At 36.6% G+C, this 15545-nt stretch overlaps 1 protein-coding gene across 1 annotated transcript; it reads left to right on the top strand.

The window, feature by feature from the left end:
• The first annotated feature begins 6355 nt into the window (after positions 1 to 6355).
• CDX4 (caudal type homeobox 4) lies at positions 6356 to 14876 on the top strand. Its single transcript, XM_009886510.1, has 3 exons — positions 6356 to 6855; positions 11858 to 12003; positions 14653 to 14876. The coding sequence occupies exons 1-3, from the start codon at positions 6426 to 6428 to the stop codon at positions 14851 to 14853; spliced, it is 777 nt and encodes a 258-aa protein (XP_009884812.1). The 5' UTR covers positions 6356 to 6425; the 3' UTR covers positions 14854 to 14876.
• Positions 14877 to 15545: the final 669 nt, after the last annotated feature.

Below are 15545 nucleotides of genomic sequence, written 5' to 3'. Positions count from 1 at the left end.
AAAAACCAAAAAACCAAACCCAAACCACAAACTTAGCAGCAATCCATTCAACTAAATATTTTCAATGTTTTTAATCCTTTGAACAGTTGCCCACCAAAAACAAAAGAAAGCTATTTTTCTCTAAGCAGCTTGCGTAGTCCTGTTGCTTAGATGCTATATTGTGTATAATTAAAAATAAAGAGACACAAAATCGGAGCCAAATCAACTGAAAGTATTTTGGTCCAACACTGTGAGTCATGAAATACTGGTGCCAGTCCTCAGAATAATAGTTACTTTCTTCCTGACTTTGGGTATATCATATAACCTATCACTTTTATCACATCTAAAAACTAGGGACACTACAGCAGAGTTGCTGTGAAGATTGATTGGTTGTTAGCAAAGTGCCTTGAAGAAGAAAAGCATACCTTAGACTACATCACAAGAATATCTAAGCCCTTAATCCTAATTGTGATTAAACGAACGACCAAGGTATATCCAATTTTCAGAGGAATTCGCTAACCTTTAAACCCAGTTACCCAGCAAGAACTGTGATATTTATGGTACAAAAAGATCAAGAAAAGCATAGCAAACAAGCCCTTCTATGAAAACTTCATGCAACTAAGCAAGATATACAATTCAAAATGACATTTCTAAAACAAAAACTTAAAATATGCAGTACCTGCAATTGCAGGGGTTACGCAATCATTACTGTATATACAAGAGAGCATCAAGTTTGCGCTACCTTCTACCCAAGGAGCAGATTAAAAAATATATTAATTCTGGATGTTTGCTGGTGTAGTTCAGGCTTACTCCAACCCAAGCTTTTACACCCAGAGCATACACTGAAATGACGCATCCCTGAGAATGACTTATACAGCCAGTCACAATTTGGAACAGCACTGGATGTTATTAGTTGGACACCATACTGTGCAAACCTCACTATGTAAAAGAATAGGCACGGGTTTTATGATTAAAATGTTTGCCAGCTGTTGTCATACTCAAAAAGCACAAATACTTTCTTGTACATTTTGTAACAAACTTTGTTCTGAGAGGCATCACAATAAATGGCAAGGCTCAATTAAGATACACCCTGCATGTTCTTGGTCTTCTAAGCCACAATAAAATACAGTCATTCTAAGGCAGGACAGACTTTATATAGACAACAATCTCTCTTTATCCGGAAGTATGAAACAAGAGTTAAATCTGTGCAACAGAAATGCCAGTCTGCCAGGAATATAAACCATGCATATGGCAAAGAGTAAAGGCAATCAATGCTTTTGCTACCTCATGAAAGAAAGGCCACACCAAAGAACATCTCAAGGACTCAATAGCGAGCACCCAATAATCCCATCGAGCTATACTCTGGTCAACATGAATTAGTCACTGTAAGTGGGAGCCTTACACTATGAGACTCAGGAAGGAAACCAAATAAATATCAATACAGTATTTGCTGTTCATTTTCATGGTTCTGCTAAAAAGAATCGATTTAACCTAGAGTTCACATGCAGGCTCTGTAAATCCTGCCATATTAAGCCTGCTTGTTGAGCAGTAAGGCATACTCTTATTACTGTCAGTATTGATTCTGTAGCAGATTTTACATGATTTGTATTTCAGAATAGGAAGACCCTCCTTTAGCTCCAGACCATTCTTTCCTGGCAAGTGCAACACTGACACAAATCACACATGAAATATATTGTCACTACTTTTAATAAAAAGCAAAAGTTAACATTCAGAAATGAAAGATAAGCCATTGTTAGCAGCCATTAGAAAAACAGTAGTGGAATAGACAGAAAGGTAAATACAATCACCATGCTCCCAACAAGCTTTTTCAAAAGGATTTGTTAACAGCCAAAATTTCAGAGCATGGAATTAAAAATGAAACCATTAAGGAAGGCTACACAGACAACTGACATTTTTATTTCTACTGTTGTTCTCTTATGAAAAAGAAATACACATTAGGGATGAGATATACACACCGTACAGAACTGAAACTTGTGATATATCCCTTTTTCTTTTTCCCCAGGAGAGCTCAGTTCAGCAAGTGAAAATATGAGCAGCTATCATTGCTCATTCAGCTCTCTAGACTGTGCTGCATCTGTCAATATGGAGATACAATTTGGCATGTGCTTGCATTTCAAGCCCTGAAAGTGAGTCCTAACTAGGGTGTTGAATATTAAACCAGCTCAATTAAAAAGTGTAAATAAAACTTTCAGAAGCTTTGTGTTTGTAGAAACTTCAGTGAAAGCAAAAGCAGTCTCTTTAGCTGTGTGTTTTAAAATTTTAAAACCATCTGCCTTCCTTAATGACTAGTCAGAATTTTTTCCAACAGAACTGCCCTAAATTCACAGCATTCCATGTACTGACTGACCTTTCCTCAAGATTTATACAGCTGACGATTAATTTTAGGAGAGATGGGTCTGCATGCAAAGCCAGTTAGTAACACCTCTGAAATACTGCATTAGAACTATCAGCAATACATAGTTCACTAACAAAGTCCATAGCTAGCCGTTCCATTGAAATCCCAAGAGTGCAGTCATAAAGGTACGAGCATTCCTACGCCTGATGTTACTGATAAGTTATTAGAGCAGTCATCTGGAGGCAAGAGAACAAACGTGTTGCTGTCACCTCAGCCAGAATGGGACACGCTAAGCTCACCTGCTTTTTTTTCACCTCAGAAACAAAACCCCATACAGATTTCATATCGTTTTCAAGTTTCAAAGATGGACGGATTTGTTTCTTCTTATCTCCATATAAAAGGAAAAGTAACTTTATAAGTAATGGTTCCTAATAAAAACTATCACAGGCATAAACACTTTTAATATAAATTATTGTTGATAGGCCAGTATTAATCTACCAGTAGCCCATGAAATTGCAGTTATAATAGCTGTCATTAAAACATTTAATTGCACGTTTGTGATTATATTATTATTACCTGGTTTGGAAAAGCTCTTTAGAACTGCACATATATCACAGTATACCATCTATACTGCCTGTAACAAACAAAACTTAGATAGCTCCAATGGTTATCACTATGCTTTTTATTATTGCTAGATTTTCATCAACCACTTGTTGGAAAACTAGGAAATTTTCCTCCCCAAAGATCTCAAAGTACATTTTACACACATACAACTTCACTTCAACAAACACTGAGGCAACTCCTGTGGACACTGGCTAAGTAGATAAATTAGACATAGCATTTTAACGGGGGGGGGGGGAATTATAACTTTGGAGTTCAGTTACTCTGGCAATCCATCTCTGTGAAGCATGCCAAAGAGCACAGCACTCTTGCTGCCAACACCACACAGATCCTTCCTCTTCTGTCTCTATCACCCACTGCAGAAACCAGTATAAATACAAACCTCCATACGCATGAGATTTCTGGATGCCTAGCCCACTACCTCAGAAGTGCTTTGCTTTCCCACCATCTCAAAAAGTCAGGAGAAGGCCCACGGTAACACAACAGTTCCACAAGTACTTTACACAGGCACAGGCGGCACACTAGCCCTTCCTCTACCTCCAGCCATCCCCTCACAGTGCAAAACCAGCCAAGGCAAGGGCTGTTCACTGCCCCCCCGCCCCCTTTTTCCCCCTTACAGCAATGCCCACTAAAAGTGTTCCTGAACTACAGTGTAAGTTACTGCTATGCGCTGAAGATGCAGTGGTACTGTGGCTCTGAAGCTACTGACACGCTGGATCTGAGCAGGACACACACGTGCATGGCCAGGAAATGACTCTTGGGAAGGCAGCCACAGATTAACAGTCAATTAGCTCTCAAAAAACATCAACCCCAAAATTTTGGTACCCTCAAACTACTAGACTTCACACAAAGGTATGGTTCCTTGTTAACATATCCACATGGTTCTGTTACACAAAATGGGAGGCATAAGAGTCAGAGTGCAGAAGATCATTTGAATGTTGCCATTTTAGTTATCTTATTCTCACGTTAGTGTTAAAAATCTGCAGTCCTACCCAGCAATCTTATCCTGCTATGTAAATCTTTTTAAACAAAATGCCTTATTCAAAGCTTACTATTGTTAGCCGATATCAAATCAGTGTAGCAATTTGCCATTGGCGTATCTTGATCTAATTATGTTCTGGAAAGAATTGAAATAGATCTAAAGAAAATTCAGATAATGGAACAGGCAAAACAAGAAAGGGAAAGGAGGAGCATAAACAAAAGATAAAAGAAGAACAGAGAATAAAGGATAAAGTTCCGAGATACAAAAAATAGGATTAGGTGATACTGAAATTGTGGGGGGTACATGCAGAGGCATCCCATAAAAAAGGAGGAAGACCAGGAATTAAAAATGTTACCATCATCTAATGCATTAAATGAAATTAAATGCCATTCACTGAGATGTGAAAATGGTGTGCTTAGGAGTAGAAGTCAAACAACACACTGAAATGTATGAGCACCCAATGTTCACTTGTACCATGTCAATGGATTTCAGATACAGTCAATGGAGACAAAACTTTACCCTCCTATGGATCTGCCTATCACTGACAGCTCTGCATAACATTTAACAATACATTGGAATTTAACTGCTGGCATAACACTCACAAATAGGCCAAATAGGCCAAGGACACTTCCAGTATAGGAAACATACTTTGTTTAATTTGGATGATGCTCCGTGGAGTTCTTTGTTCTTTTTAGTACCCGTCAGTACCAAAAAGTCTGTGGGCTCTCAAAAATTGTATTACAATTCCTTTTACTTCAAGATGAAGGAAACAAGCATCTCTTCCTTTTTTTTTTTTTAATGTCTATTTTCATAAGGATACACCAGTTACAGAAGGGCCTTACTTCTTCCATGTCCTATCCCATGATGCAACTTGCCTGAACATTCTCAGGACTCCGAGGATTAATAAAGAAATTTGTAAATATAGCAAAATTAATTATGAAGATTTTGCTACACTTCTCAGTAAAAATTAAAAAAAAAAAAAAAGGAAACCCAAAAGAGGAGTATCTTTCCTGTCTTTAAGTACACACTTAGAATCCTTTAGTGCTGGAATTAGAAGGGATGTGTGAATACGAGTAGTGTCAAAAGACAGAGGATACCGAATGAAAAACCACACCTTTGTAAAGGAAAACAACTCATTGTAATTTGCACCTCTTTTGCAAGCATACCCCTTGACAAATAGCTCATTGCAAAGAAATCCATCCAAGATAAAAATATACCAAACCCACTCTACATATTGTGGGTAGACAATCATATAGGGGCAAGTCTCAAGTTATACGCTATGGTTTAGTTCTCCCATGTTAATGTCAAGCTCTTAGTAACGACATTATAAAACCACCTTCAGAATAATTTCTCGCAGTGAGAACACTTACATTGACCTATAGAGAACTCACATGTCAGGCGCTTTACAGAAAAGCAGCAAGGCAGTTCTGATCCACTAACTTGATAACCCAGATGTTTCTCCCTGCTGATTTCACTTACCTAAGCTGCCCCACTGAAAACAGACTACTATAGAGCAGTTTCAGGGGAAGGAACCCAGCCTTTCAGGAAGATAAAGGCTGTCTTCAGTTTGAAACAGAAGCTAACAATATTACTGGGCCCAATCAAAGACCTTTTTCACCACTTTTTACAGTCATCTTCATTGTACTTCTGGCACCATCTTTGTTAGGAAGATTTACTGTCTTGCTTTTTAAAATTTATCAGTTTGCAATGGCCACCAGATGAAGGGATCTCTAAATCACTCTGTATGGGGAGAGTGTGAACATGTTCATTACAGTTACAGCCTTAATTTATCCCGTGCTGGAAAACCACTTACAAACATCAATAATGAGGGGAAAAATTTTGAGACAGTTATATTCAAGACATGCTGTTTACAAGGGTCCTTCTGTATTCTGAACTTACTGACTTACACTTATTCAAATGGACTGTGTCCCTTAATTTAAGAAGTAAAAATGAGATTATATTTTTAGTATCTAAGAAATTAAGAGTAACAGATTTACTTGTTGATTGATAGCAGCTCACAAAATAAAGGTTTCAGACAAGATTCATTTGAACACCAAACATTGCTATTATAGTTACCACTGTCTTTTCTTAAAAAAAGGTCTATTTACTAACTTATAAATACAAGCAACAGTTGCATCATCTTGCAGTACTGGAACCGCTGCTGAATATCAGGGAAGGGTAATAGGATAGATAAAAGTTCTTTAAAAGAGAAAGCACCAGAACTAGCAGAAAGGTGGGGTTGGTCAGCCCTTCATTTGAATGTAAATGTAATTATGAGGCAGGCAGTTAGGCTGACGTCAGACAAGATCTTGGTAAACCATTACCACCAGCACCTGGTAAGACAGTTGATAATAAAAGAGGATGAAGTAGAAGATTCCAAGCAGAGTGGCATTATTAGAGAAAACCAAACCCAATTATTTTTAAGCAGCAAAAGAAAATAGGGAAGAACAAGATGTTGTGACAACGTATTTACAACCTGTGACAATCATGTATGTGAGCTCTCTCTTGGATAAAGAAACCAGCATGTATCCAGGATCTGCAAGGGGTAACAACAACCTGCCAGTGCAAAACTTTGTGTCTACTCCACCCTATTCAGAGTACATGGGATATCCTCATGTGCCAACTCTGGACACCCATGGACAGCCTGCGGGAACCTGGGGATCTCACTACGGCCCACAGAGGGAGGACTGGAACGCTTACGGCCCAGGACCTTCCAGCACGGTTGCTGCTGCACAGATCAATGGCTCGTCTCCTGGACAGGTCTCCTACAGTTCTGCTGATTACAGCTCCCTCCATCCTGCTGGATCTGGGGGGTTACCTCCTGTAGATACAATTAATACACAGCAAATCTCTCCCAACAGCCAAAGGCACAGCTCTTACGAATGGATGAGGAAAACGGTGCAAGCTAACACTACTGGTAAGTGTATATTCAACTTTCAACGTGAGAAAGCATCTTCTGCCATCACTAATCTTATAAATAATTAACTTTACTTGAAGCACATAGGTTGGTGGGTCATTTATGACATTTATTTAACCTACTGCTGCTTAATGCAGTTTTAACTAAATTTGCACTAGTTTCACTTTCATCCCATAAAGACTTTATATGGTTACTATAGTGGAATGGCTGTTGTGTTTAGATACGGCTACATCTGACTCAAACCCAGGAATTTTTGTTCTAACATTTTGTAAAGCATTTTGGATGAAAAATATGATACTCTTGAGAATGTTATGGAATAATGAATGCAGCGACATTTAACACTTACAGGTAAAAGTTTGTGCTTCAAGGTAAATATCAATATAAAATCAGGTTTACCTTTTTAAATCTTTACAGACTTTTCAACACTTTTAAAGAAAATTACGCGCTCTGATCCAACTCTTGTGGTTATGCAGTTTTCTGCTGTTGTTCCTGTCTCTTATTTTTCTATCTAGATTTATTAAGCGAGAAGAAATATTCCTAGAGAAGTAATCCAATTCAAATGATTTTATTTTGTTTGCAGACCACATATCTCATCAGTTAAGCTTCCTTTTCATTTTGTTTCAAATTGTTTTTACATATCTTTCTCACATACCAGAATTTTGCAGCTTGCCACAATTACACAATTGAAAATCACTTTCTTGCAAGTGTCACCCATTGATGCGCCTGTTTTTGTCCCGAGCTGCATGCCAGATGAACCTTTAGGTGTATATTCCCAAGGTGTAAATTGGGTGTACGGAGGTTTGCTAAATCTATTGTGAAGGTCAAAAGTAGTAAGTGTGTGTTAGAGAGCATCAAAGAAAATGTTCTAAAGAAAGAAGAGCAATTACAATTGGAGCAATCTGAGAAGACACAAAATCAGCACTACCACTTGAGACAGAATCCTCCTTCAAATAGTTATTTCTCAAGAGTAAAGTTAGTCAGGTAATTGTTTCTTAGTTATAAAGCAGACACACAGTGTTTTCCCACTGTTACTAAGTATAAAATGCCCAGTGAACATTAAGATATCACAATGCCATCCTTCCACTTGGAGCCTCTACAAAGGTCTTTCAAAGCCAGGCAGATTTGTAGTCTGCTTTTTCCCCCCTTACGTATACTCATGTAAATCAGCAGTAACTTCATTAACATCATTGGAGATTTCCAGGTGTAGAAGTGATGCAAGGCTTCAGTGTGGATCAGATTCAATTGAGACTACTGAATGTCAATGAGGCAACCCTGCCTCTCTCATGTTGTCACTGAAATTTAAATGTGTTAGCATTCTCAAAGAATAAATCAGACTTAAAAATCTAAATCCTAGTTTTACACTTATGGCACACACATGGAAGACCCTGAAAGGTTTCTCACAGGCTTGCTTAATTTCATAAAATATATATGCAATTCAGAAAATCAGTTATGTGCTTAAATTAATCTCTCGTCTGAGAAGCACTTACACAGAATTTACATACATGACAAAATACTTTATGAACAATACTGGACAGGTGAATCGGGGCCTGTGAACAGATACATGTCTTGAGGCTCTACATTCCTAGAGCCTAATCCTTTGAAGTGTTAAAAACAGCCCAGGACTTCACAGAATTGAGCTCAAGACATCAACCCACCTTAAAAAAGGGGGTTGGGAGAGTAAAGAATGAATGTGGTATTTTGCAAAACAAGAAAAGTACCAAATAGATTTGGCTTTTCATTGGTGTTTTTAAAATAATGTTAACTATAAAAAATGGAAAATTTTAATACTGACACCTAAGAAGTTGTGAAAAATGAAAGGAAATTCAAACAAATAATGGCAAGGCTAATATTCTGCATGCAACTACATATTACCAATGCTTAGTAGATAATGTCAGAAAACTTACTTGATGCCATTATAACTACTCTTTGGAACAGACTTGCGCTCTGTTTTTCCTTATGACTGTAATATTATTCATACTATCAAAGTAGCAACTGGCTCCTCCTCTTCAATATTATTGCTGCTTAATACAGTTCACTGCTCTAAAATTTCAGAATTACAGCCCTAAACTGTACAAATATATTTATACACATAACTAGTTTATAAACTCCACTAGTGGTGTCTGTTCACATCAATGTATGTGAGCAGCATGGAATAACAGAAATCAAAACGCATCTCATTAAATGAGGGAGGCTAGTGAAATACTGTCCTAAAGACAAATGGGAATTATTTGGGGGGAAGGGATGCTAATAGGAATGATTTTCCCTCTATTTAGACTCTATTAAATACACTACATTCTGATTCAATATTCGTATTAAGCATTTTATTAAAAAAAATTGAGTTGCAGGAAAAGTGGAATGAAAATTTACCTGACCAAATCAATTCTCAGGATGAAACAACATCACAAAGATGGAAGTACTACGGTTTTTCAACAGATAAAATTTTATATGAAATTATATATCCTCTTACTAGAAGACCACAATTATATATTCAGAACCAAACCTTTTTTTTTATTATTTCAAATACACAGACATTGCAAACATATGAGGCAATAAGAAATTTAAAAAAAAACCAACATCAAAAGTGGGCTTGGTAAAGATATCTTCCCAGGCAGGCTATCAAAATGAGAAGATGATCTACAGATCTCCTTACATTCTGATCCTGTTTTTACTAAAAATCAATGACACAATGCCCTATCAACTTCAGTTATGTAAAAGCAGAGCTTCAGACCAATTCATTTCTAAAACCTGTGTAATCAACAGTGTAAAAATGTGTATTTTATGAGATCAAGTGAGCCTTCAAAGCATGAAACTTACAGAAAAGAAGGTATCTAAACAAGGGCCTAGAAAACAGATTTTACATCTTTTAAAACTTTATACGAAACTTCATCTGGGAATGACCCTTCTCAGAAAGAGAATGGACTTTAAGGGGACTAAACAAGAGGACAACATAATTTTTATATTTTGCAAGATCAGCCTCAGCTTTTCTATTTTTTTAATTATAGTCAACACATTTTATGTCTTTGTTTAAACAAGCAGTGATGTACAAGTAATTCAGATTACATCACAGCAGAAACACAGCCAGAAAGCAAAATAGAAAAGCAGGAAAAAAGGCCAGGCCTCTGCTCTAACGCTAATTTATTTTTCTTTGTGAACTAGTTGTGACATCTATTTTCCACTAGTCTACATTGTCTGAGGTTTTGAGGCCTATCTGTCATATTGAGGCAACAGACCCTTTTAACACTTTGCTTTGCTTTGATATGCAGTCTTGTCTCTTCCTTCTCCCTCTTTTCTTCAGGAGTTATATTGCCGGAAAGGGTGATGATTTTCACAGCAAATAAAGAGGCCTTCTCCTAGCTTTATTGTCTTCAGAAGAAATGCTCTGTGAATTTTATGACCAAGGGGAATGGGGAAAACTACTCCTTTTCTCCACCCCCTCAAATCATGGTTATATTTGCTGATTATAGTGAAGCCGGAATAACCCTGTTGAATTTTAACTTGTTTTCAAAGATTACCTTCTAAGCCTTCAGTTTACAAGCAACCCGAATATCTATACTATTGTTAAACACTGTAACTATCACTTAGAGCAAATATTTCAAAGCCAACAATTTGTACCTTGAAAAAAAAGTAAACTTAGTTTGGTGATTGTTTTAGTCCTGCAAATTTAGGCAGGAAAACTTTGTACACTAGAAGCCAAAGTGGCATTGGATTTGGGAAAACCTCCTTAATTATGTGTATTTCAAAATGTCTTAAGCTGCTCTAGCCTTCAGACAAAAATATCACAGTCTATCCTGAGCGCTGGTCCAAAATTAAAGACAACAGGAAAAAATATTCCTTTATCTATTTCTGTCCTTTTTTCTCTGCTAAGATGAAAGAGTCTGACATTTGTTTAGGGCTTGTAAATTCCAAACCAATTGGCTTGTGTTTCTGAATGTGAAAGGGGTTCTTGATAAGATCTCCTTGTCGCTCCTTTGTGTGGCGTGTGCTTCATCTTAACACCTCAATGGATTTTAGGGAACCACTTTAAAGGAGTCTTTGTCCTACAGTTTGTCCCAGAAAACTCACATCAAAAAAAAACCTGGGAAGATCAGAAGGAAAAGGAAGACTATCTAGTTAGCTGTTGAAAGTGCAAAGGAGAACAAATAAGCTGAAAAGTGATCTCTGTATTATTATTACATGAAGAAATGTTTTAAAAATTCTATGAAATGAGAGATATCTTCTAAACACCAAATAATGCTTAACAGTTTTATCCAATATACCTAAGAATACTTCTTATATACATTAGAGAGAGGATGATACTGAAATCCTTTTACAAGTATTTTATTGCCTCATCTTACAAATTGCCAAGTGCCTTCAACTCCAAAGGGAAGCTCAGCACGTAGAGCACCCCCAGTAATACCTCTACAGGAAGTCAGCGTCTTCCAAGAGTGGAGCTTTTTGAAAAAATAAACTATTTAAATTATTCTTGAAATCATAAGCATGTCCTGCGGCCACACAAGAAAGCGAAAGCACTTCTAGTAGGACATTTTTCTGTGATGGAGAGGCGATCTTTACAAACTCAAATAAAGAATTAGGACACGATACAACTAAACAAATTGCGACTGAGCTTCACTCGTGAAATCCTGTGTATTTATGCCCACATATACATGGAATTCACTTCAATGAGCTCTCAAAGGAAACCCCTCTGAGATCAAATATAGCCAGCACCAATTATGTACTGCTATGAATTTTTTAAGATGCTGCAGGGTGTTTTTCACTTAAGAGTTTTACATTTAAATGCACGTTTACAGGGAGAGGGAGGTAAAGAGGAAAAGACAGCTATGATAACCAATACTCACTCACTCATTCACCCTGCACCTCATATTCCCTCTCTGTAACACAGAAAACAATCCCATGCAAGTACTCTGTAGTTTAATTAATGTCTGTAAAATGTTTGAGATGTTTGAAAGAAAGATGCTACAGAAAATCAAATTCAACATATTAATAATATTTCTTTCTTAAACAGGTAAAACAAGAACAAAAGAAAAGTACCGAGTTGTTTACACAGATCATCAGAGACTAGAATTAGAGAAGGAATTTCACTGCAACAGATATATTACAATAAGGAGAAAGTCAGAACTTGCAGCAAACCTGGGACTATCTGAAAGACAGGTACACAGAGACTATCCATCATTCGTGCGCACCCATTCACCAGACACCATTACTGCCAGGGGACACGAGCAACACTCACGTTCTGTATCCACAGGTAGTGCAAAGGCAACCATGATAGTTTCTGTGTATATCTGGGACACAGAATACACTACGCAAATACAAATTAATAAATAGGCTAATTTGATAGAAACTTCCAATAATGGGTAACTAAATGTTAGGAATTCATTTCTACTAGAAAAAGTACTTATTCTTATGTGTGTAACAGCTTGCTAGACAGCTAGAATTTGAACAGTTCAGCTTAATGTTCTTAGCTGTGTTCTCAATAGTCACGACATTCACCATTTTATTTCTTCTTGCAATCACACAAAACGGTGGCAAAAAATCCAAAGTATTGGAGTATTTCAGCTGTAAGCCAGGAAAATGAGAACTCAGCACATCAAACAAGATATCTATGTGGTTTTTGTTACAAATTTATTGGCACTATTTCCACAGGCCACATTCTTCCTCAGTCAGTTAGATTTCAGCGCATTTTAAGGAGTTTTTACAGTCTTTGACTTTCAAATCAGGATTTCTTTTTGCTATTATGTTCATGGGTACTTCACCTATAGTAGTAGTTCACACCCACTATATACAGGATGCTTCAGTCTACAAAATTTGGTGCAAAATTTTTTGCCTATTATACACATATACATAGCCAAGACTATCTGTTCAGGAAATTCTCAAGTGCATACTTAGATCCATTGCTTCTTTGGAAAGCAGCTCTGCATTCATTCATATCAAGTACATATTTAAGCTCTGTCCTGAATAAAGATAGCATTCTGGTATCTTAGCTGTGTTCATACAAAGACTAGAGGAATTCAGGATAAAGAATTTCCTAAAATCACTGCATTGGAGAGCACACATAGGAAGCACAGCTCCACAGTCTGCAAATATAGTAACTATTGAATCCAACCCTCCTTATACAACAGAATTTCAATGGTTCTGCTACAGTTGGAGGATAAGGGAAGATTTGGCGATACTGAATAAGGCATCTCATACCTTAGCAACCAGATTTATTGCCCCCCAGGTAAATTTAAACAAGAGATCTTTCCTTTCAGAATTTTACAAACTTTTGTTCTTTCTGAATATACACATTCAGTTCTCTAAAATATTCTCCTCTTTCAGTGGCCTCCTCTGCTTCTGCATTCAGTCTGTGCAAGAACATGGAATAGAGAGGGACCAATTGAGGCTGGAAGTGTAAGGATGCATAGATAAGCAATGGTATTTTAGCATCAAGCACTGGATTTTTCTAAACATATTGTAGTGCAGTGATGTTTAATCCCAGACCCAAATAGTACATAGATTACACTCCACAGACTGTAAGTGGCCCCAGAAAGTAACTACAAAAAACAAGTCTATCACTGATGGACTAAAGTTTGCTATACAGTAGGATATAGCTGCATTAGAAAATTTTCAGAGAACTGCAATTATGAAAGACTCAAACCCTCCACCTTAATGTTATGCAAGTTAGCTGATTTAGAACACAGATATGTCTGGAGTAACCACTGATACCGCATAATATCAGCAGTTTGCTTTTACATAGCTGTTGCTCTTAAAGCCATCCAATTTTTGGCTAGTAAATTTCCTTCAAGTATAATCTAGACCAAATAGGTAATCTATCTGCATTTCTACAGGACTCACAACAGACAAAGCTAAACGCTTCTTACTGCCACTACCAGTAAGGTAATTAAAAAATAACTAGCAAATAATAATTATATTTTTTATTACAAAGCAATAGTATGGCTTTCTATATCATATTGTATTCAACAGACCTAAAGGATATAACAAAAACTGTAAAGCAGGAACACAAAAGATTAACGATAAGGAAAACACAAACAGTGTTTTCTACTCATTCACACTTTCACATAAGGAAAGAAAATATAGATACTTAAACTACAAGCAGATTTCAAACAGATAGGAGTCTTTACACATGCATGATTAGCCTGGGAAATTCGCTGTCATTAAGTAATGCTGATATACCTATTTATACACGTGACGTAGTACATATGTATCCGCAAAATACATATATATAGTCCAGTAACAAAAAATTCAAAACTTTAAAAATACATAAGAATTATGTACACACAAAAATCACTCATAATATAAATGAAGAAAAAGAACCCTCAGTACGTGGGTTTGAATTAATCTGTAACACAGATGATAAAGAAATCTTCAAAATTATTGCATAATTGCATTTTCCTAATGTACGACACACGCCACTGCCAAAGCTCAGATGATGAACTAGGTGGACTCCTGAGCCTAAATGAGTAAGTTGATTACTATGTTCCTAAATATAACAGAGCAAGTTCACTTTATACCAGCTCTAAGAAGAAAGTAATTTTCTACTGATTGTGTCACAAAAAATGAATACAGAGTAACTAAAAAATTTTTCACTGCACAAATCCAGTGGTTTGTTCTGTGCTTTTTTTTCGTTTTGGTTGTTGTTTGGGATTTATGCGTTTTTGTGGTGTGGGGTTTTTTTGAGGGCTTTTGGGTTTGTTTTGTTTTGGTTTTTTTTTTTTTTAACATAGCTGTATTTTCATTGCTATTGTAAGTGTAAAAAGTTGACCACTACTTTGAATTAATAAGACATCTTTTATAACACCGCAGGTGAAAATCTGGTTCCAGAATCGCCGAGCGAAAGAAAGAAAAATGATCAAGAAGAAAATATCTCAGTTTGATGGCAGCGGGGGCTCAGCTCAGAGTGACTCTGGTTCACTCAGTCCAAATGAAATATCTAGTTCCCTGTTCCCACCAACACATGGAATAAATGGATTACAGCCTAATGACATTCATCAGGTCACAGTTTAAGGATGAACAGAGACCAAAAAAAAAAAAAAAAGAAAAGAAAAAGCCAGAATGAATTTCCCCACTGCGCCCCCCTTGAAAACTCAACTTTGCAAAGGACCACATTCATTTAACTGTCTTCAAAGTGCTGATTTCTAAGTACAGGATCTGGGACTATTATCAAAATATTTTAATTATTGCAGAAATCTCAGGGAACTTGCACTGCTAAGATTCATCACTCAAAATCTTTCAGTAGGAGGTAATTTGCTTCAGATATTGACACAAAGTGATACAGCTGAAGATTCAAGTAAATGTAGTTCTAGTCTGATCATATATACACACAGAAAACTAAGTGAACTGATTATAAACTAGAGTACTATTGCATAAAATATAAGGTGCTGGGTGTATTTGGTTTGTTACATTTTATATAATTAGAGTAAATCGTAGATGTTAATAAATATTCACACTTCAGTGTACTGAAAAGAATGCTACTCTTTGAAAACAAAAACATTTAAAACACTTTTAAACACTCAAAAACATAACAATGTTGCTATACAAACATATTACATTTAACTAAATAAAACAAACGTTCTTTGCCCTGTGCAATTGTGTTCAAACATGCCAATGTCTTAGCTAATAGTTACAGATGCACAATATCATACCAAACCTGCCAAGATTTGTTCAATTGTAAGAAATGCAGCAATTCGTCATGCACA

The sequence above is a fragment of the Charadrius vociferus genome, unplaced genomic scaffold, assembly GCF_000708025.1.
Source record: "Charadrius vociferus isolate BGI_N301 unplaced genomic scaffold, ASM70802v2 scaffold506, whole genome shotgun sequence".
NCBI classification, from domain to species: domain Eukaryota; kingdom Metazoa; phylum Chordata; class Aves; order Charadriiformes; family Charadriidae; genus Charadrius; species Charadrius vociferus.
Note: the sequence above shows the minus strand (reverse complement) of the source record. Positions and strands in the feature narration are given on the sequence as shown.